The sequence below is a fragment of the Acanthaster planci genome, linkage group LG20, assembly GCF_054643075.1.
Source record: "Acanthaster planci isolate LZ-2023a linkage group LG20, COTS_SCS, whole genome shotgun sequence".
Taxonomy (NCBI): Eukaryota; Metazoa; Echinodermata; class Asteroidea; order Valvatida; family Acanthasteridae; genus Acanthaster; species Acanthaster planci.
The window spans coordinates 5750557-5772475 of record NC_141796.1 but is presented as its reverse complement, the minus strand read 5'-3'; the positions used below and the strand labels follow the sequence as shown (position 1 = coordinate 5772475).

General features: G+C 42.2%; 2 protein-coding genes across 3 annotated transcripts in view; one reads left to right on the top strand and one right to left on the bottom strand.

Annotated features, from left to right (window-relative positions):
• Positions 1-17195, bottom strand: part of LOC110977980 (oxysterols receptor LXR-alpha-like) — an 80093-nt gene extending 62898 nt beyond the window's left edge. Inside the window, exons 1-2 of one of the 2 annotated variants that reach the window (XM_022232562.2) lie at positions 16777-17195; positions 14411-14898 (exon numbers count right to left, since the gene is read on the bottom strand). In XM_022232562.2, coding sequence (XP_022088254.1) covers positions 14411-14564 — 154 coding nt within the window. In that variant the 5' untranslated portion in view covers positions 14565-14898; positions 16777-17195. The remainder of the gene's footprint in view (positions 1-14410; positions 14899-16776) is intronic. The other variant, XM_022232563.2, reaches the window with a different exon arrangement.
• LOC147795871 (uncharacterized) lies at positions 16906-18931 on the top strand. The gene is made up of 2 exons (XM_087130840.1): positions 16906-16993; positions 18300-18931. The coding sequence occupies exons 1-2, from the start codon at positions 16906-16908 to the stop codon at positions 18929-18931; spliced, it is 720 nt and encodes a 239-aa protein (XP_086986966.1).
• The last annotated feature ends 2988 nt before the right edge of the window (positions 18932-21919 follow it).

The following is a 21919-nucleotide window of genomic DNA, read 5'->3' as shown; positions in this document are numbered from 1 at the left end:
ATAAATCGATTGGAAAATAAAAATGTGCAAGCCGTAACTTCCAAACTAACATTTGACTCTGTTGGTGACCTTTCAATCTTCAGTTCAAACATATCTTTGAATATCTGCATATGACTAAGGCTGCAAAACTGTGCACATGCCTGTGAAGTGGAAGCTGTCTTGACAACCAAAAATAAATATAAACTCTCCTGCCTCCTACCTAGTTTTCAAAAAATTAGATGCTCAATGTTTCTTTCTAGCATTCATACGTGTACATGTGCATTCAAGGCATGTACAGTGTAGAGGTACATGTACCGGTATTTTAAACACCCAGACTTTCACTAAATTGATATCTCAGCAAATTATTTTCATGTACACTGTACATTTACTGTAGGAAAAAAATCCCCTTTCACAAGGGAGTTAATTTCATTCCATGCTCCGAGATATATGTACATGTATTTCAAACAAAGTTGGCGCCATGAAGAGTTGACAGCACAAAACATTTGCCATTTGAAGTTGAACTCTCAACTTTTCTGCAAATTCAATCAAGTGGCGTGCCAACGAAAAAAGCTTACCACGTCATGCACATCCAGTCGTTCCATCGGCCTAAGTGACTGCATAATTGAGAAATTACAAAGGCGCGGGGCAAACAAGTTTTTTGACCATCCACCCACTGCTGAGCATAAAAAACAGAAGAGGAGAAAATACCAAGAAAAAACTGCACAAACAGGTTTGGGAGAGATCTAAGGCTGCATACCGGTACATGTACGAGAGTACAGCATATACTCAGTTAAGTGCCCCCCATCCAGTAGCTATACAGTGCAACCTCCTACAGGTTTTCAAAGTTCACTGTCCTTCCAAATTCCGATGGCATGGCAAAAGTTTCACGCCAAGAAATCAGTGGTTTGGCATGGTGGACTAAAAATGTTCATGCCCCGGTGCATAAAAATCCTGGTGTGGAATATTCCAGGTGTCCATGGCTACCAGTACATCTCTCCCTGCTCACCCTTCTTCCAACTTACTAAGGCACTGGTAAATGTGCATGTGACTTGGTGGGGGGAGGGGGGGCAAAGTGGGAAAATCAGCCTAGTATGATATCAGTACATTTCCCAGAAGTTAGTTACAGTGATTCTTTCTTTCAGCTCCTGTTTTAGAACCCCAAAATGACCATGTGAACAGAACTCCACACAAATGACTGCCTTAAGAACTAAAAAGATCAATTACATCGCTTTCATAGAAAACGGTTGTAAAACAGGGAATTGGTCATTTTCATGAAATGACTAACATGGCAGCTTCTCTTAGCATTATATAAAAAGATCGTCTTTTGCGAGTTCAGTTCAACCGTGAAAATGCTCAGAGTAGAAAAAAATGTGTTGATGAGGGTGGCAAACAAATCTAACAATTGATGATGTCATATGGCTCTCAAAATAGGAGGCTTAACCCTAACCATTCTGAATCCAACGAGCATATGCATGATTTCAATGGTCCCTAGGGAGTTAGGGTTTTAATAGCACAAAAACAGAGGAAAAAAACGGCCATCTTTCTGAAATTCATCAGGACCTTACATCTACGGAACATGTACTCCGGTTCAACTTGGGACGGTTCAACTTCGTCATACAATCCAGTGTTATTCAACCTTGTCGATGGAAAAGCAAATCCAAGTCGGTCTCACTGTCTGACCTCTTTTAATTCATAGATACCGGTACATGTAAGGGTGAGCAAGCACACTGCTCATGCACACAGGTGTGTTGGCCCTGTCGTTGAATTGCAGAGCCGTAGTGTGATGTCATCATTACAGGCTTCTATTAGATGCTCCCGACGACTTTTGTTTTCAGTTTGCCTAATATGGAGGACTTCAACTCATGTTTTTGAGTAGCAATCTTTATTTGGTTGTAACATAATAAATGTAGATTGCTTTAAATATGACTAAATTTCATAAAAAGGTAAATCATGAATTACCAATGTGATTGATCTTTAAAAGAATTTTCTCCAAGAGTACATGTAAATGTAATGTCTTGGTCTTGGACCCAGACCCCTCCCAGTGCATGCTACATGTAAATTAAAAGGAAAAGAGGAATGATTTCTGTACTACCGGTTGGTACAAAACAGCAATCAAATTCTTCCTCTCCCCAGTGTTTAGAGTTTGTACTGTTGTCAAACTCATAAGAAGATGGTTCCCTAAATTTTTCTAGAAGGAGATACTGCACAAGGTGTCATGTGTCGGGGAGGGAGGAGGAGTCTCCAACAAGATTTTGGCTGTGCACGGTCACAGAAAGGAGTCCAGTTATTTAAGACCATCGCAAAGCCCCCCTAGAACTTGGCTGTCCAATGCCCAATTTTGTTAAAGCTTGGTAGGCATGTAAAACACTTCTTATAGCCCCTTTCACACTCGTCTGAACTTACTCGGGTCATTAATTACCCGGGTAGTTGTTCATACCCGGGTAGGAACTTACCCGGAGAATCAGTTTCACACTACAAACATGACAAAAAACTAAGCAATTTAGCTTGCCGGCTTTTGTGCCGACCTGGGTTATTCCTACACTGCAAAGGTAGCAGCCCGCAGAATCAGGTGCACACGTGCATAGGCTACAACCTCCAACCTCGAACAATCTAATTGCTCTCACTACAGCATTGTAGCAAAATGGTGCCTGTCATGGAATTTGAAGCCCTAGCGTTGACTCTACGGTTCTTCGGAATTTTGCCTGTTTTGCCATAGATAATGAAAAAGAAGTGTTCACATGTCCCAATGTGTACGTGTAAACAAAACACTTATGCTGGTAAAGCCACGTACATGTTCACACGTGCGGTATGAGGTCAAGACTGGTATCTTGCAAACATTGTACACAAAATTAACTCAGAAAGACAAGTTACTGTCCTTCAGATGAAGTACATGTGAAATAATGCACTGTCCTCAGCGTCCTGTCTTCATGTAATTGAAGAAAACAAAACCTAAGTTGAATAAAACCCGGTGAGCATTCACACTGCCGAAGATAACCCGGAGAATTGTCTCAAGGCTACCGTTGGCCCCCGACATTGGTAAGTGGTGTTTGAAGGCAGTTACGGTAACCTGGAGAATTTCTAACCCTAAGATGTGCAGTGTGAACGCTCCCAATTACCTGGGTGATCTCGGGGTTAAATTTTTCGATAACCCAGGTAACAACATAGTATGAAACCTGCTTATCAGTACAGACCGGAGTTTCAATTCAATCTGACAAACCAGTATGGTTTTGTCATTAACGTCACATGCAGTTGACGGCCACATGCAGGCAAGCCCATGAGCATGGCAGTAGAAAAGCATACGGCATGTTCTTCATACAATGGACCAAAATGCAACCTTGGCTGTCATTTTTCAAAACTTCTAAAAGAGTGACTTTGATCATGTAAAATACAAATTAGCACCTTCAGATTTATAAAAATCATTATATGGGGATAATTAGGCATAATATGTACTTATGGTGGACATTTGGCTGGCTACCAGTGCAAATCAAATGGAGTTGAATTCATTTAAAGTTTTATGTCAAAGTGTTTACACCAGAGGACTTGATTTCAAAACTTCTCTCAACAAGAAGGAGAATTCAGTATATTTTTTGACAGATGTATTTCAAAGCACCTAAGAAATAACTTTTAAAAAATATAAGCCACGAAAAAAAGAGCACAAAATTGACGGAAAATGATGAGAAAAGTTTGGCTCTCTTCATTCTCTTACCGTTTATAATCACTCTCACTATACCAGCATATCTGCCAGGTCTTGTATCTTTCGACCACCAAAAATTATCTTTAAGTTTGGCTGCATCAAAAATTTATAATGAGTACAATATGTTCGTTGTGAGCATCCTATTTGACAGAATTTAGATGACATTCAAGAATTTTGACAGAAACTGCATGACGTTCGAGAATGCCGAATATCCTGTCACATGTAATGCTCGAAAATTCCATGCGCGATTTTAATTTGCTGGTTATTTTGGAAATAACTCCACTGAAAATAAAATTTAAATTAACAACTCTGAGCATCAGATTTTCATCATGAATCGTATTTTTTGTCTCAAATGTCATTTTCTTGCGAACGTCATTCAGAATGACGGAATTTCTTCTGAGAAAAATTGTTCTGAAGAGAAAAATTGTGGAGCATCGCCATTCTGTGGAGGGGCTCATGAATATCGAATAAAAAAGAGGGCGTACTATCTGGGTTGATGTAAAAGGTCAAACAGGCCACGATGCAGCGAAATGTTTCTCTAACGTCACTGCGAGAGATTGATGGAAGCCGCAAAATCGCCACGATTGGTAATTTGGACTGCGGTTTTCGGGAACATACTTGAAGAAAATGTGATCGGTCCAGTTGTAAAGGGATGATGGTTTGGCGGTGCTTTTTTTGCGCTCTTTTTAAAGCTTGTGTTGTACATCGATATAGGGATTTTACTCGGTTTTTTGCAGTCGATTTTTTGACACTCATGACAGAATCGAAAGACATTCGCGACTGCCGACTTTAGGACCTGTTTAATTGTGAGAGCTACTTTTAAATTTCGCAATTATGGTTTCAATATATGTAAATATCACCTTTCACCACATATAAATCTGTGTAAATTAACCTCAGGGATTATCACTCCTCAGTAAATTCTATTGGCTTGGATTTTAACAGGGAGTTCATGTCCCTCAAATTGCTAACATTCCAGACTTTAATTAATTAACTCCAATTAAGTTGAAAGGTTGACACGGTCATCATTGTTCCAGATATCAGCCATGACTTCCCTCATTACATCAGACATTGGAAATTAATTCACTGCTGTTCACTTCAGGAAAACTGAACCCCCTAAGTTGAACATTATCTAATGGTCCATATTTTGAGGAACCTGCCTTACAATTATGGCATGCTTTTCACTGTTAAGTTCACTGAATTTTTTTGGCAACCTTTCACTCGTGGCATTTGTATGTGGGAAATTCCATAAATCAGGGGTCCCAAAATTTGACATTTTTGTGTTCCTGTTACATCTGAACTTTGTTATTTGACATGGAAATATTACTGGAAGTGATTTCAAACTATTACTATTTGTTTGGCAGGTAATTTGCATTAATTAACCGTTCTTGGAAATTAGAAAATGTGTTCTGAACATACAAATCATATATCAGATGTGACGGGGACACCAAAAAATTGATCCCTTTTTCTGGAATTACCCACGTCTGAGTAGATGAACTCGATCACAAAGCTGCCATTGTTAATGTACTAGTACCGGTGCACAGTACATGAACTCAAATCGTGGAAATGCACGTATGCACCGTACATGTAGATGAATGACTGTGCGCCATGCGTGACCGTAGTTGAAGGGAAATGCAAAATGGAACTCATGCCCTCCCTTGATTTATCAGTACAATGTATCTCCTCCTCCACTAAAAAAGGACTTTATGCCTGGCTCATAGACCTGCGCGATGCATGCTGACAGATTTCAAGTTTTCCACTTTTCAGTCCCCAATCAGTTTCACTCGTGACATGTGTCTTTTATACAAGTGCCATTTCATCTGAAGTTTGTTTCGATCGCTGCCAACATGCAAAGTTGATTCTACCTGGTAAAACAGGTTGGCTCTGCACTACATTAAGTTTCCATATTTAGTAAAACAGTGTCAGAACAGGTTTTACTTGAAGCTAGCCAGATCCGGTTGTTGACAGTTGAAGCGAGTCAGTAAATAGGCAGCAGTCTGTGTATATCTGAGGACTGTCCAGTTACAGTACGTGATGTACATTTACATGTACATGAACTGACCATGGTCACATACAGGTACTGTACATGCATTGGTATAAATGGCAGTGAATATTGAATATTTACCGTACCAGTAACTGAGATACAGGTACATGTACACCTGAGTGCACTAAAGGCAACTCTTAACATTGTCAGGTGACAAAACAAGTTCTACCCTGTTACTGGTTGTGGGAAACTCATATCTTACTGTTTTTTTTTCTAAGCCAAAATCAAAACTGCTGAAAATCCTAAGAAATGCATTTGCATACATGTACATGTATATGCACATGTACGTAAGGTACGGTACATGTACCGTACCGTACATGTACACTAGCACTTAAAATACAGTAGTGGCTTTCAAAATGAGGTTAAAATGCATCTTTATCAATTGACTGTTCATGTGATTGTCATAGGCCAATGAAAATACGGTATTTAAGATGGAGGTACCGGTACATGTACTAGTACATGTACATTAACATATTACACAAGTGCATACATGTACATATACATCCTGACTGTTCTGGACAACATGGACTTGACCTCATGTACATGCACCGGTGCACCAATTCAGCCTGCAACATGATTGGATGAACATTCTGCAGTCCCTGTACATGTCCTTGTACATGTACAGTCATCGACACATTGAAACTACACAAACTACATACATTATACAGTGAAAGTTCAGCATTTACATATATATAATCATGGAGCATGGAGTTATGTCCGTGTGCATACCGTGGTATGTACATGTACCTTGCATGCACACGTACATGGATGTACTGTTACCCTCTCTGAATACGTACTGGTTCATGCACCTGCATGTGAGGAAGCCTTGGATTTGAATCAAAATGTACCAAGGTGTACCAACATGTACAATGAAAATATACCGGAACATATTCTGTAGGTCAAGTCTGTTAACTTTACATGGATACATGTTACCATCCACACATCCCTTTCATATTGCACCAATCACCACACATGCCCATGTGCGAACACCCAGAGTTGTAGATTTACATGCATGGTACGTGTTATTGTACGGTGGTTGGACTGACTACCGTACATTACTAGACTGGTAAACATGTACCGGTAAATGTACATGTACACCGGTATGTAGGATGTACATAATTTGAAATACGTTCTGATTTGTAGATCGTTTCAGTTTTCTGCTGCAGTGTTTTTAAAGTTTCCTTCTTTTTTCATGTTTATGACTCATTCTTAAGATTTGTTTACAATTTACAGTATGTTACACGTAACTGTGTACAAGAACATGTACCTTGGTCTTGCCACAGAGGAAGGACACAGAAGGAGTTTAACTGCCCAGGCTGTAACACCTGGCCAATTACCGCTTTCTGTCATGCCTGGTACATGTATGTCCATAGCCAGAGTGCAGCAAACGCTTGCTACACACCATCTGTTTCATAACCCCCGAAAAACCCTTTGTACCCTATGATCGCCGCTGCAATTTCTCGCTCGTAATCTACATCCTTCAAACTTTGTGCACTGAGGTACAGTATAGAAAAATGAATATTCATGCCTTTGTTGGTGCTTGGTATGATCTTATGACAACATTAAATTTAACGCTTGCGCAGTTGCTTGCAATTTGTGTGCCCTATATCTACATGTATATGTATATATGTGCAGTCATTGCCCTCAATGAGCTCTTTATTCTGGAGTTATTTTGGGAGTAAATAGCCTGGTTGTTTACAAGATTTGTGTTTTGTTTGAATCTTTTTTATTATGGCATTTGTACAAGGGCCTATTTTATGAGATTTCATGATCACTCCCTGTGATGAAATAATGCATTTTGTTACTTATGAAGTTAGCTTTCTAGTAAATGTCAACATTTTGTTGGCCAGTCTTAGCCAAATTTATACCGAGTCTTTGAACACTGATGTATTGGATGGAGAATGAAATTACAAACTTTGCATGGATAATGGAACAGTGTATCAAAATGTTAAAAGTTTATTTACAATGGCAAAAGTAGCTTTAACATCAGGGATTTTTCTCTCTCTTTTTCCTGGTCACAGTAATAATTTGTATTTAATTGCTAGCAAAAAACTACAAGTACTGCTAGGATATTACTGGCCCCACTTATCCGGCCAAGATGCAGGCAGTAATCAGGCATTTTTGGAATGTTTTCTATTATTCGTCTGACTTGGCGGCGACCATCATTGAACACTATGAAGTACCTGAGTTGCAACTCCTTCTGTGTCCTTTCCTTAGTTTTAATTTGTAATTTATTTTAATCTTTAACGTTTTTGTTTTATTCAAATTCACTTAAAATATATCAATATTTACATGTAGTGTGGAAGTCCCTTTTTAATTTAAATTTCTTTTGATTTGATAATTACTTTTTTAAATTAATTTTTTCATCCACCAATTCCTATTATTGACATACTGTATATCAGTAAAATTGTTAAAGTTCATTTCTTGACTCTCAACACTGTTAAAGAAAGAGATGATTTTGCTTATGTACAAATGTATCAATTAGTGTGGACAGACCCAGATGCACTATGCAAAGTAGTTGCACAAAGAGGCTTCCAACATAGTCATGGAGACCTTATACAGACAGGAACTGGCGGTCACTGTACAGTGTACATGTACATGTACCCTACATGTACATGTACGTATACGGTACACTGCACAGTGTGCATTAAATTAAATCATGGAGTTTTAAAATGTGCACAGACCGTACTGACATACATGTACATGTACATGCACCTGTACACATGGTACATGTACATGAAATGTACACGTACTGTATGTGTAAGGTACTGACTAAGTTTCTGTACCATCTTATATGGTACGGAGTATTGAAGTACGTGTACATTTTTCCCACGGTACTTGAAGATGTTGTACGTGTACATGTAAAGTGAAAGCATGTTCAAACTGCACCATGTAATGTACACCATGTACATGTACACATATATGCGAACATGCACAATGCCCTAGGCACAATGTAATTACAATTTGTGACAGCTATTGGTAGTCTGTAATAAATACATTGTATACATTGTGCAAAGCTACAAAATGGAAGTACGTGTATGTACATGTACATGTACATGAAAGTACAAAATAATTTATAAACTGTGTGCCTTGTGAACCTACAGGTACCGTACCATTTACTGTGTGTATAAATAACTTTTAATTCCCTGCCAATTTCGCACACCACGTAATTCAACGTTTCCTTCCAGATGAACCAACCCACTGTAGAAAAAGCAAGTTTGGCACTCAAATGAAAGCTGGCATTTTGGATGGACTCAAGAAATGAACTTAACCATATTTGGCACATACATGTACATGTACCGTATGTGTACGAGTACATTCTGACGAAATCAATTCTGGCCAGAAAAAACATCTGAAGGAAATCCCGGTATACATGTACCGTAGGTCATGGTCCCAAACATGGAATGCTGTTAGTACAGTTTTATTGCAGTTTTTTGCTAATGACATTTATATGTCTGATTAGCAAACAATTACATGTACGTGTAGAACCTCTTTTGGGGCCTGATTTCACACACTCCATTGGCATACATGTACCTACATATACATAAACAGTTTCATGGAAAGTGCCTATTTGCTCAAAGCTTGACTCCCAAACTCCCTTGAAAGCCTTGAGTGAACCATACCTTGCATACCTGTGAATGTACATGTATGATATCATTGCCTCAGTCTCTTCAGGCAAGGGGAGTAAAGTAGGTCATGGATATGAACTCTTGGAAGTCACTGACATGCATCATACAGTACATGTATGGGCTCTTCAAATGTACATACATGGACATGTACATGTACATACATACATGGACATGTACATACATACATGGACATGTACATACATACATGGACATGTACATACATACATGGACATGTACATACATACATGGACATGTACATACATACATGGACATGTACATACATACATGGACATGTACATACATACATGGACATGTACATACATACATGGACATGTACATACATACAATGGACATGTACATACATACATGGACATGTACATACATACATGGACATGTACATACATACAATGGACATGTACATACATACATGGACATGTACATACATACATGGACATGTACATACATACATGGACATGTACATACATACATGGACATGTACATACATACATGGACATGTACATACATACAATGGACATGTACATACATACATGGACATGTACATACATACATGGACATGTACATACATACAATGGACATGTACATACATACATGGACATGTACATACATACATGGACATGTACATACATACATGGACATGTACATACATACATGGACATGTACATACATACAATGGACATGTACATACATACATGGACATGTACATACATACATGGACATGTACATACATACATGGACATGTACACTGTACGTGTATAGTCACAGTGTACAACTTGCCATGAATTGATGGTCAACTGGTCAGTGTGAAATCCCAGTCAGTGACCCAGAAATAAAATGCCCCTCAAATACCTGTAATAAGAATGCCAATATACCGCAATGTCTCCTTCCAATTTAGCAAGGATCATACACGTACCGGTAATTTAGTTCCCACTGTCCAGCGGGAGGAATTGACATAAAAGGTGTTGAAATGAAAAAAAGAGATGTTTCATCACGTTATATGATAGCATGACAAATGTCATCTGGCAATAAAAAACATGTCTCCCAATTAACCCCATGTACAGTGTGTGTACTCTGTATGGCACATACATGTACATACATGTACATGTACACTGTGTACATGCTGACGCTACAATCTGACAGTGCAATGTAAATTTTCAGATTACTGATTCCACAAAATTCTACGGTCACACGTTCTCCAGTTCAAATATATTCTAGTCCAGCCTCTGCATGAACAAGATCATTAAAGCAGGTGTCTCTTCAGTGCCTGCACCCTGTCTGTGGGAACTTCTGCATTTTCTTTGTAATTCGTCATCATTTCTTCCTTTCCAATACGTAGTGTAGCCCAGTAGCCGTGAAGAACACATTTTGATTTTTGAATAGTTCACTTGTTATGATAAACCCACTCCCAATACGTACTATTGTTACATGTATGTTGATTTCACTATTGTTTTAATTGAAAACCGTGTAACACTCTGTACAAAAAAATAATTTCATATCATTTTGCAAAGCACCGTTGATATATCGATATTATCAATATGGGTTTGATATTGATATCGCCGATGTTAATAATTTGATAATATTGATATATAGAAAATATCAGATTTTCGAGAAATATCGAAAATATCAAAACTTTGAAAACATCGGTATCGTTATATCGCTACTCAGGAACAAATTTTATTAAAAGTACAAAAGTGCATCGTCACATTACCATAATTTTCGATAAGCCACGGCTTACGTTGGTTCTCAAGCTAATGTTGTTTACCTTTTACACATAACTGTGCATGTGGCATATTCTCTTCTGTACTCTGTTGTCTCACCATGGGCCTAGCCTAAATACAATCGCACAGAACGTTGGCATTACCGGGCATAGTGCACGTACAGGTAGCTACTGGTAACTTGTATGTAGCCAACTTTACTTCTTCAGGAAAGACTAGCATAGTGGTTACAGCAATTGATGCACTGATACCAGTACGTACAGTATCATGGAGGCATGGTATAGTATACGTTTACGGAATCGTGTGTTTACATGGTCAAGTTTTTGACAGCTAGTCAGGTACACGTAGCTTGCAATGAGGTAACCTTGCAGGGTAACATGCAGTTACTATGTTCTACTCTCTGTATTTATAAGCTAATGGCGCAGGTAACTTTTGGAAGTGCACATGGAACTTTTTCAATTGAATGCACTCATGGGGCACGTACATGTAGAATATTTTTCTAATTCGGAGCCTGGTTGCTGTTGGTATTCTCTATTGACAACGGTCTGCAAACTCCACCCTTATTTGCATAATCATACATATGCATTGCCACTTTAAAGAAACATACAGGTAATTCGTCGATAATCTAAAATAACAATGGTTGATTGGACATTTCAGATTTTATATGAACAAAATTTTAAAAAGACCATTAACGATGACATCTGTTGCACTATCTGGGACATTTTGGTGCAAAAACCTGAAGTTCACTTTTTGTAGCTGTGACTAGAAAAGTGTACTGTAGGTTATAGAGTCCAAAACCACTCTCATGCTCATAGGTATACGGCGTGAGATCTGTACATGTACGTTAAGGAGCAAATTAAAATGAAGAAATATCGATATATCGATAATATCGATATAGAAAAACGATATATCGATATCGGCCAAGATACAATATCGTTGGTGCCTACATTTTGGACAGCAAAATTACTTTTAAATCCAAGGCCGGCTAAACTACCATATTAAAAACTGTGGGGACACATGTGAAGTACTGCGTACATGTACCTATAATGTATGTACCAGAACATGTACCAATGTACGGTATTTAAATAAAATATGTTGGTACCACATGATACATACATGTACGTACTGGTACTAGTATGAATACATATGTGTACCGGGTAACTTGGGTAACCTAACTTTCCAAATAACAAATCTTGCTTATCTGTCCATCAAGCACGGGACCAACATACCCATCCCCCAAATGAACAATTTTCATCAGACTTACAAGTACATGTACAAACTCAACTGTGCCAGGTGTACCGGGTACGGAATACTGTCTGGTTTGAGGTGTAAAGAGCGGTAAAAGGTTGAGAAACTTTCTATAAATTTGCTGACCATGAATGGGCCAACCCAACTGACGCATTACAGTGGGGACCGTCCCAACTGAAGTGTTTATACAGTTGGGACTGATGCTATAGCTTGGGCTTAACAGTACCGGTATCATACATCTATCCACAGGTGCCTTGCAAACCATGACATGTTCTTGAAGGAAATGCAATGATGGTGCCCAATCAGTCTGCATACCGGTACGTGTACAATTAACCCTTACACTCCCAAATCCTCCAATTTCAATACGATTTTACACACCCCCTTGGGGGTTAGGGTTAAAGCCCCAGAAATCATTGCACTGGGGACATATAAATTCATTTATAGTTAACGCATGTGTACATATGCACACAGCAATGACAAACATCCCTTTGGTAACCGAATATTGAAACACGTATTACATGTACAGTATGTATGTATACATGTAGTGCACACTGTGCATGTACGTTACCAGTATACCAGTATAGAGCTACACTGCATGCACATGACACGTGAAATACTGTATGTACATGTACATGCCTACATACATGTACCGTTACACTGTACATGTGCACACATGTATGCACATGATCAGAGGAACAATCCACATTGAACCCCTGGGGATATTTTACAGAAAGAATGATATCATCCTATCAAATTTCACTTGTCTGCACATGAAAAGGATTCAGAAAAAAAAAACACTCTTAATAACTATTTCCTGCCTCTTCACATTAAAGAGCACAATGTTTCGGTGGTGGAGACGCCGCATGACATTATTCCACCCGAAAATTGAACAAAATGGCACCGGAAACTCAAAACAATTTGCATATAAAATGCCTTTTTAGATGAGATGGCAATACCGCCAAACTAATACTCCAGTCTGACTTTTGGTTATGGTCAGTTATTTTGTTTTTTGACCATTTTGGGTGCATAGTAGGGAGAAAATGGGCACGATGAGCAGTACAAAGCAAGATGGACATCGCTGTGCTATAGGCCTGTCATGTCAGAGTGCGTGTTTGTACATGTATAGGGCTACAAGTACTGGCGACTCAACGCAGACAGCTGGAAAAGTTGAACCTGATCCAGCTTTCCCGCCAAGGATGTTTGCTTCAGTCAGAATATTATGTTTCTACATCATTATCTATCGTCGGGAACTGATGAGAGATGCGTAACTTGGGCGGTGGCCGAATTTCATGTGACACACGCTGAACATCACAGCCCTCAAACTGACGGATCAATTACAAAACTGCTAAACACATAAAACAGTGCTCATTTTTGTTCAGAGCTGTCAAGCTTGAGTTCTCATTGGCTTTCTTTAAGGGGACTTTCCTTTGGCATTTTTGTATTTGAGAATAAAGCTGACTGTGAGTGATTTCAATTCGAAGCCTGCGACCAGACCAGATCAATGTGAGGATTCGGTGCACTGGTGGCATTTTTATGGGCAGAGACCACCGGGGGTAGACATCAGATACTTAACAAAGTGCAGCATCAGAACAGGGTTTTGAAAGATTGTTTTTTCGTTCCAGTCTGTACCAATATGTCCCGAGCTACACATAATTTTCACGACTCCACGTGTTAAATGAAGAATGGTACCATATCCAAAACTTCTGGACTACAGTGTGTCAGGTGACATAAAGTTAGGTGTGTATAAAGTTATGGCATTGGAGAAGAGGGAGATGGGGCGGGACATCCGGGAGGGGGACTGTTTTACTTTCTTTCCTTTCACAAGCACGTAAAAACTTGTCCCAATATTTACCCTCAGCCCTCGGAAGGCCATAACAAGTTTCACAAAAAAATTTGAAAATTTCTGGCCTCCCTCAAAATCACTCCCTCCCCAAATTAATCGTGGATCCCCCTTGGTTGTATAAATACATGCACATTGTACGTGAACTGTACTGTGAAGAATGTGAATTTTTCTGCTTGGTAGCCCTATCATACATCCGTTGGATTGTGTATGTGACTTGCATGGACCACTCTTGCACAAACTTACCAATTCTGTTTCCTGAGCCAGTTCGATGGGGACCAGCCTGGGGTGACTTGGCCCCTCCGTCTCCATTCCCTGGGGGAAGGCTGGTGGGTGAGGGGACACTCATGGCCATGGGCAGTGGGCTAACTACAGGGACATCCATGTCACCAATCTCCATGGTCCCAAAATGGTTTCTTTTTTCTCCTGGCAGGCCCTTTTTTCAAACGTTGCTATATTCAAAGTGGATCCTACGGCTAAGAGAAAAACTAACTTCCGGCACAACAGAACTCCTACAACAGTGTTTAACAAGATGCTCCCTCGTTGAAGTGAACAGGTTGCTCCAAGTTGGCTACTTGTGGGAGATGTTGGATGGCGGGGACGTCTTCAGGGTGCGCCATGACGAGTGGTCAGAAAGCACTACTGCTAATATGGAATGATCCATGCCTCAGCGCAGTGTCACACTTTATCCAGGCAGGCTAGCACAAGGGACAGATTTTCAGTACTCCATGACCCTTGAGAATGAGAAAAGAACAAAAACCATCCAGTTTCTAGAAATCTCCCCAGCAGATATCTAACCCCACTAAGAAAGGATGCATGACATTATGTTGCACAAGTATCTGTGATGGTGGAATTTCAGGCTATTCATGGTGAAAGACTGCAACAGGTAGAAAGGCTTGTGGTAGCACCATGCGAAGGAACACATCTCTTATGAGTATGTGTGGTTCGGGAAAGAACTGGGAGTGCTCAACGTTTCAGACTGCGTGCTCAGTCCGTCGTCAGTCTCCTGTCAGTCTCCTGACGACGGACTGAGTACACAGTCTGAAACGAACTGAGTCTCCTGACGAGGGACTGAGCATGCAGTCCGAAACGTTGAGTATACTCCCGGTTCTTTTCAAAACCACACATACTGTACTCATAAGAGATATATTCCTTCGCATGGTGCTACCGCAAGCCTTTCCATATCTGTGATGGTACAGTACAGGGTAGATTTGGCATAATCGAAACAGCCCAAACTGTGCTTATACGCATTGTACACCACAACTATTTGTAAGATTTGTAAAAACTTTGCAGATTAGGAAGGGGGTGGATCCAGTGAAATGAACAGGGCATCGCGCCAATTGATAAACACATGCACAGGTACATGTGGGTCATTCTATAAATTTGGCATCCAAAAGTGTGACATTTTTGTGTCCCTGATACACCTGACCTGTGTAATTTGACATGGAAATAATATTACTGAAATTGATTTTAACTGTTTCTGTTTGGCAGGTAATCTGCATTAATTAACCACTCTTGGAAATTAGAGAATGTGTTCCGAACTTACAACATCATATGTCGGATGTGACAGGGACACGAAAAAAATTAGACCCCTACTTTATAGAATGATCCATGTACTGGATGGTGTTTGTGGCTCTTTCCTTGCCTTCAACCTTTGTGACCCAGGTTCGAATCCTGCCGACATGCACATACAGGTTAGCATGTGGATTGGTTTTCAATCCCTGCCTGACTCTGTGGGTTTTCCCTGGACTATTTATCCCGGGTTTCCCTCCCACCTTTAAACCTGAACATTTCTTCATTGTCTCTTTAACTGGCCCTTGTCCTGTAATTGGCACTACATTGTAAATGGGCCGTTGGATGAACATATTTATTACAAAATTACATCACACATTTTCCAATATTAGGATACAACACACAAAGTGGATTGTTGGTTTTGCAAAGACAAAGAACTCCTGCATCAAATAAAATACTCCCTACTAACCTACATAAGCTCCATGTACATGTAGGTACTGGCACATTGACGTCAGTGGGGGGAACCAGTGACGATATTGTCAAGCCGTCATCATGTTCAGAAGATGTAACAGAGGGGAACAAATTCATGACAATGTTGCGTAACATTTGGCAAACGGATGCTCTCGATTGTTATTGTTGTAGGCAATTTGTTTTCATCTAGCTTTTTGTTCACTTACGCGTGCTGGGGTGCTAACATCAACATAGGCCCTAAACCTTATTGCTGATGCATGTGGGTGAGTTTGCAAAACAGTGGAAAGGCATTATGGGAAGGAAAAAAGGAACAAACACTGCCCACTTTTTCCTTCCCGCAGTGCCTTTCTAACATTACACAAAATCACTCACCCGCATCAGCAATAAGGCTTATGGTGTCAGAATGGGAAATTGGCTTAATATAAGGGTGCCACCATCCCCCGTCACTACGCCCCTGAATCACCTGCCTATTCAATCGTGGACCAAGACACTCCCAGTCATAGTTTGACAATCACCATGATTGATATGCTGCATGCACACTGTTTTGTGAAATGGAGTCCTTGGCTAGCACTGAAAAAAGAACATGTTGAGGGCTGAGAGAAGCCCTGCAACGCCAGAGTCCAACTCACCATGCTCACGCTATAAGCAAAATTAACTTGGCTCACCAACAAAACCTCAAGCAGGCAGCTCAAATCTGTCATCAAGACGAGAGTTGGACAGGGAAGACTCCAATGTTGGCGGAGCCGCTGACAACCAGCATGACCAGTGGAGATGGAAAAAGTACGATATCCGCATCAGCTTATTTCTGGCACGAAGTCAGGGCCTTGGTCGCTTGCACCCGGCCCCGTGAGTGCACGTAGGGTGGCTGTGCCCCGCTGTATATATGTACATGTACAATGTAGCTGGCGGTTCGCCAGTACATGCACATGATATAGCAATATACCGTACACTTGAAGCTCTGCAAGTACGACTTATATCATGCCCCTACTGGCTGCGGCTAGGAGGTATGTCTACGTGAAGTGGCTGCAGCCACGAGAGTGCAGCTAACACACGCGTTATTCCGAGCCGCAGCCAGAATAACTTTGTGCAGTATGTGGAACTGGCTCCACAGTATCGAATGTATGTCGTTCGAGGTCATTATCGGCAGAGGGCGTAATCACCTCTGAACAACGTAAAAAAAAAACTTCACTGTGACGTACAGACGGAGCAAGGGAAATGGGTTAAACCATGGTCAAATTCACCAGCACGAAACAAACTTAGCCGTCGTGTTTCGCAACTGGAACGGCATGTCTATTTTTGGTAGAATTATTTACATGGCAGAAGGCACCCCACGCATAACCATTAATAACTTCGGCCACGAGAAGGAACGCTGTTGCCTTAAAATAGAGGGCGTACTAACATTTCACTGACACCTGATTGCAGGGTGCACCACAGTAAGTAAAGTCCCATTTACACCAGTAATAAATCCCCTACTAGGGATTTATGGGGTGTATATGGGAATAACTTATTCAAAATTCTTATAAAAATACTTTTACTGGTGTTCAGGCTAGACAGAAAAATTATGATCATCATGACGTCTTCCAAATTCTTATTAATTTTTGATGGGTTGCTATAGCTTTTTGAGAAATTCTCATCCAAAGCAGACAACTCCTAAATACAAACGACGCTTTTCCTCACTTGACAAGTAGCCAATTTTAAATCCCTCTGCAAAACGGCTAAATAGAGCCACTTTCGGACCCGACTACATCCAAATTGTTCAGAATTGGAAGTCCTGAGTCCAAAAGCCAGAGGTTCAGTGCCAAACTTCTTCAGTTCCCCAATTTCATGGCTCTAATATAGAATATCTTGAGAGGATTTCTTTTATTCAGTGGCGTATCCAGCGGAAGGCATTGGGCTGGAGGAGGCAACTTGCCGCCACCCCCAACGGAATTTTTTGAATTTTTTTTAACTGAGATTACTTTATAGGTGAGTAGGAAAGAAACTAATCGGTATATTTATTTATCAAATAAATGGACTGTACTTTTCTCCTCCCAATATCGTGTTGAATGAGCCCGAAAGTGCATTTGCTTCTGAATCCCCCCCCCACACACACACCACACCACTGCTTTTGATAATTATTGAGCTAGGTAGACAGATTTTGGTCTACTTACAGAAGCGTGCACCCTGCAGTTCAAACAAGCAAACACCCCCGACAGAGAAGGGAAGCCATACAGGGTCGACAGACTAGCAACAAACATATCCAACCACCTGACCTTCCTTGTCCGTTGCATCAAGAACTCAGTGGTTCCCAAGGACCTTAGGGTCAAACCTCCGGTCCGCACCAAGGGAGCCCTGAAAGCAGCAGAGACAGCCTCTCTTCGTTTTCTACGTGAGAGGATACACCTGACCAGAGCCACGAAGAAGACCATCGGGGCCGAGGTGGACTCCACTTTGGCCCAGATCCGGTCCACTTTCAGTGAAACTGACCGTGCCCGCCTCACCCAGCATATCGACCGCCGTTGCCGCCGGGAGTTCGAGAAGTGCAAGGCCCGCCAACTCGCCAAGTTCCAAGACCTAACTGAGGAGAGTTCGGCCCATCGCACCACCCAACGCCCAATCGAATCTGCCGTTGACACATCGAAGTGGGTCGTCAACCTCTCCGCGAGGACCCTCACCACCGTCGAGACATCTCTTTTAGGGAAAGGCCTCAACTTCGCCGTCACCCCCGACCACGTACCGGCAACGGAGATCGTGGCCAGTGTGGAAACAACGTTGAAGAGGCTTGACCCAGCTTCTCGCCCTTAACAAGTCCGGAAATCTTGACGACGCCACCTACCGGAAGTTGCGTCCCACCAGCAAGCAGCCTCCCCGGATGTACGGTCTACCCAAGATCCACAAGCCGGGGACACCCTTGAGACCCATCGTTTCATGCGTGAGTTCCTTTGCGTACAACCTCTCCAAGCATCTAGCCGGGATCCTGTCACCGCTGACCGGTAATACACCGAACACCGTGCCCAACTCCACAGCTTTCGCAGAGTTCCTCCGCGGGCAGCACATCAGCAGCCATGAGGCGTTGATCTCCTTCGACGTAGTGTCTTTGTTTACCAACGTCCCCATAGATGGCGCTTGCTGTGTGGCCCGTCGCCGCCTGGAGGAAGACCCTGAGTTGCCTGACCGGACAACGCTCTCCCCTACTGAGATCGTCTCCCTGCTGGAGTTTGTCCTACGCTCCACGTATTTCCTGTACGAGGGAGCATACTACGAGCAGACAGACGGAGCAGCTATGGGTAGTCCGGTGTCAGCAGTTATTGCCAATCTGTACATGGAATCCTTTGAGGAGGAAGCCCTGCAGAGTTGCCCACCCGACTGCCGTCCTACCCTGTGGAAGCGGTACGTCGATGACACCTTTGTCATTGCACCACGAGATCAAACCAGCCGTCTCCTCAACCACCTGAACAGTCTCAAACCCAGCATCCAGTTCACCATCGAGAGTGAGCAAGACAGCAGCATTGCATTCCTGGACACCATGGTCCACAGGGAACCCGACGGCAGTCTGACCAGCACTGTGTATCGCAAGCCCACCCACACCGACCAGTACCTGGCCTTTGACTCACACCACCCAGTGTCCGTCAAGAGAGGCGTGGCCAAGTGCCTACATGACCGCGCCTCACGCCTGGTTACCAGACCACGCCACACAGACGCCGAGAGACGCCGAGTCACCGCTGCCCTCAAGGCGAACGGGTATCCAGCGTCCTTCATCCGACAGTCATCGAGACCCAAGACCAGCATCGAAGTGGAGCGACCGGAGTACAAGGCTTTCACCGTTCTTCCCTTTGTGGACGGTATCTCCGGACGGCTGAAGAGGATCCTGGAAGACCACGGCGTCCGCACCGTGTTCCGATCACCCACCACCTTAAGGAGCCAACTCGTGCGCCCTAAGGACCCCATCCCACCCGGAAGACGCGGAGGAGTGGTCTACAAGATACCATGCGGTGACTGTGGCAAGGTGTACATCGGCGAAACTGTCAGACCAATCGGCGAGAGAATCAAGGAGCACCAACGCGACGTGAGACTCTCCCGTGTGGAGTCGTCAGCGGTAGCCGAGCACACCTGGGGAGCTGGTCACCACCCCGATTGGGACAGCGTGCAGTGCGTGGACCAAGACCAGCATTGGTACACAAGACGCGTCAAGGAGGCCATCCACATCCGCCTGAATAGACACAACATCAACAGAGACAGCGGCATCGACATCCCCGGTTTCTGGCTCCCCACCATCCGCCAACACAACCACCGGAGCACCGGAGCGCAACGGAGCCATACCGAGGACACGCCCCTTCACGCCCATGAAGTGGAGCGGGCGACGCCCGCTGAGGTCACCTGTACTGCGTCCGCAATACACGGCGGGGGACACGCGGAGGACGCGGTCCGGCGGTATATAGCAGACCCTGCAGCATCCAGACTTCAGTTGCCTGATGAAGGCTAGCAGCACTAGCAGCCGAAACGTCGCTACCAGCAACACGACACCGCGAGTCATCGATTATCTTTTTACTGTATTTGTCATCCACCGCGGTGATTATGTTTATCTCTTCTATTGAACAAACATATTCACAAATGCCACATGTGGTGAACATCTACCACTTTTATGATTCGGTAGACAGGTAGAAAGAACATTGTCAAAAGATCCCTGCTTATACTTTCTGCTTATTCTACCCGAAAGGAAGAAGTTACGTTTTAAATCAATGAAATCCATTAGGCCTAGGCCCTCTTTTCCCAATATTCTGGCGCATGCAAAGCAGATTTCCACCTGAGGTAAACTAGTCCCCAGTGGGGTATAAAATCCACTGTGACAAATTCTCTGCTGATGAGGCAGGGGGAATCTATCCCCAAGTGGGAAAGTACCTCCTCGGTAACCGTCTGCTTGACATTATTTTTGTGTGGTGATCAGAATCTCTGGGCATGCAGAAACACCTCTGTGGCCGTAAATTTAAGCAAATAAACAGGAACATGTTCAAGGCGGCCAACAAAAAGGACCGTGAAACGGTAACTTCCTAATCCTACATAGCCAAAGTGCCAGGAAGCAGAGATGACATTGGTGCTAGAACATTTTCGTCAAACAAGCATAACCAAATTTGCAAAGCTGGAGCATCGTCATGGTTTCAAGTTGGGTCCTCAAAACAAGCCAATGGAGTCCAGAGCAGTAGGTTGCAGGCCAGACCATTGACAACAATGATAAATACCCAAACTTTAGAAATCAGGATAAATGCTAACGAGTTTCCCAGGCGTTAGAGATGCACGTCAAATTAATGCCCAGATAATTTTTCATTTTCTTTTCAAAATTTCCATACACTGAATGACAACTTCAGAATATATTCATTTCCACGGAAGGTCACCCCTAAAAAGCATTTTGAAATATCAATGCCTACACTCACCGAAAAATGGACCGTTTTCAGGCACCGATTTGTTCCAAATCTAACTCAGACGCAAGCTGGTATTCTCTTTGCCTACCTAAAACTCATTCAGAAGTGAATCTGCTTGCCCTGACAAGGTACCAAGTTACCGAAAACTCGGCAATAAGATAGATTGAGAGCACTAACTCTATATGTTTTTTGTCTATATTCTGAACACAGGCTATACCGAAATTCATAAGGTCATAACTCGATTAAAACACAAACTTGAAGTGCCCGCGGCCAGGGTCATAAGTCTGAAAACGTGAAACTACGGCTAGCCAATCCCGATGTTGGAAACCTTTAAGCCTCAGGTTTCAGTTGGAGATAAAAAAATTCCATAACATAA

What these genes read in the sequence shown, in the direction of transcription:
- LOC147795871 (XM_087130840.1), top strand. Translation starts at nt 16,906, where the DNA reads ATGACCAGTGGAGATGGAAAAAGTACGATATCCGCATCAGCTTATTTC. An exon ending in GGTCGCTTGCACCCGGCCCC is followed by an intron (nt 16,994 to 18,299) that starts GTGAGTGCACGT and finishes GTCTACTTACAG; the next exon opens with AAGCGTGCACCCTGCAGTTC.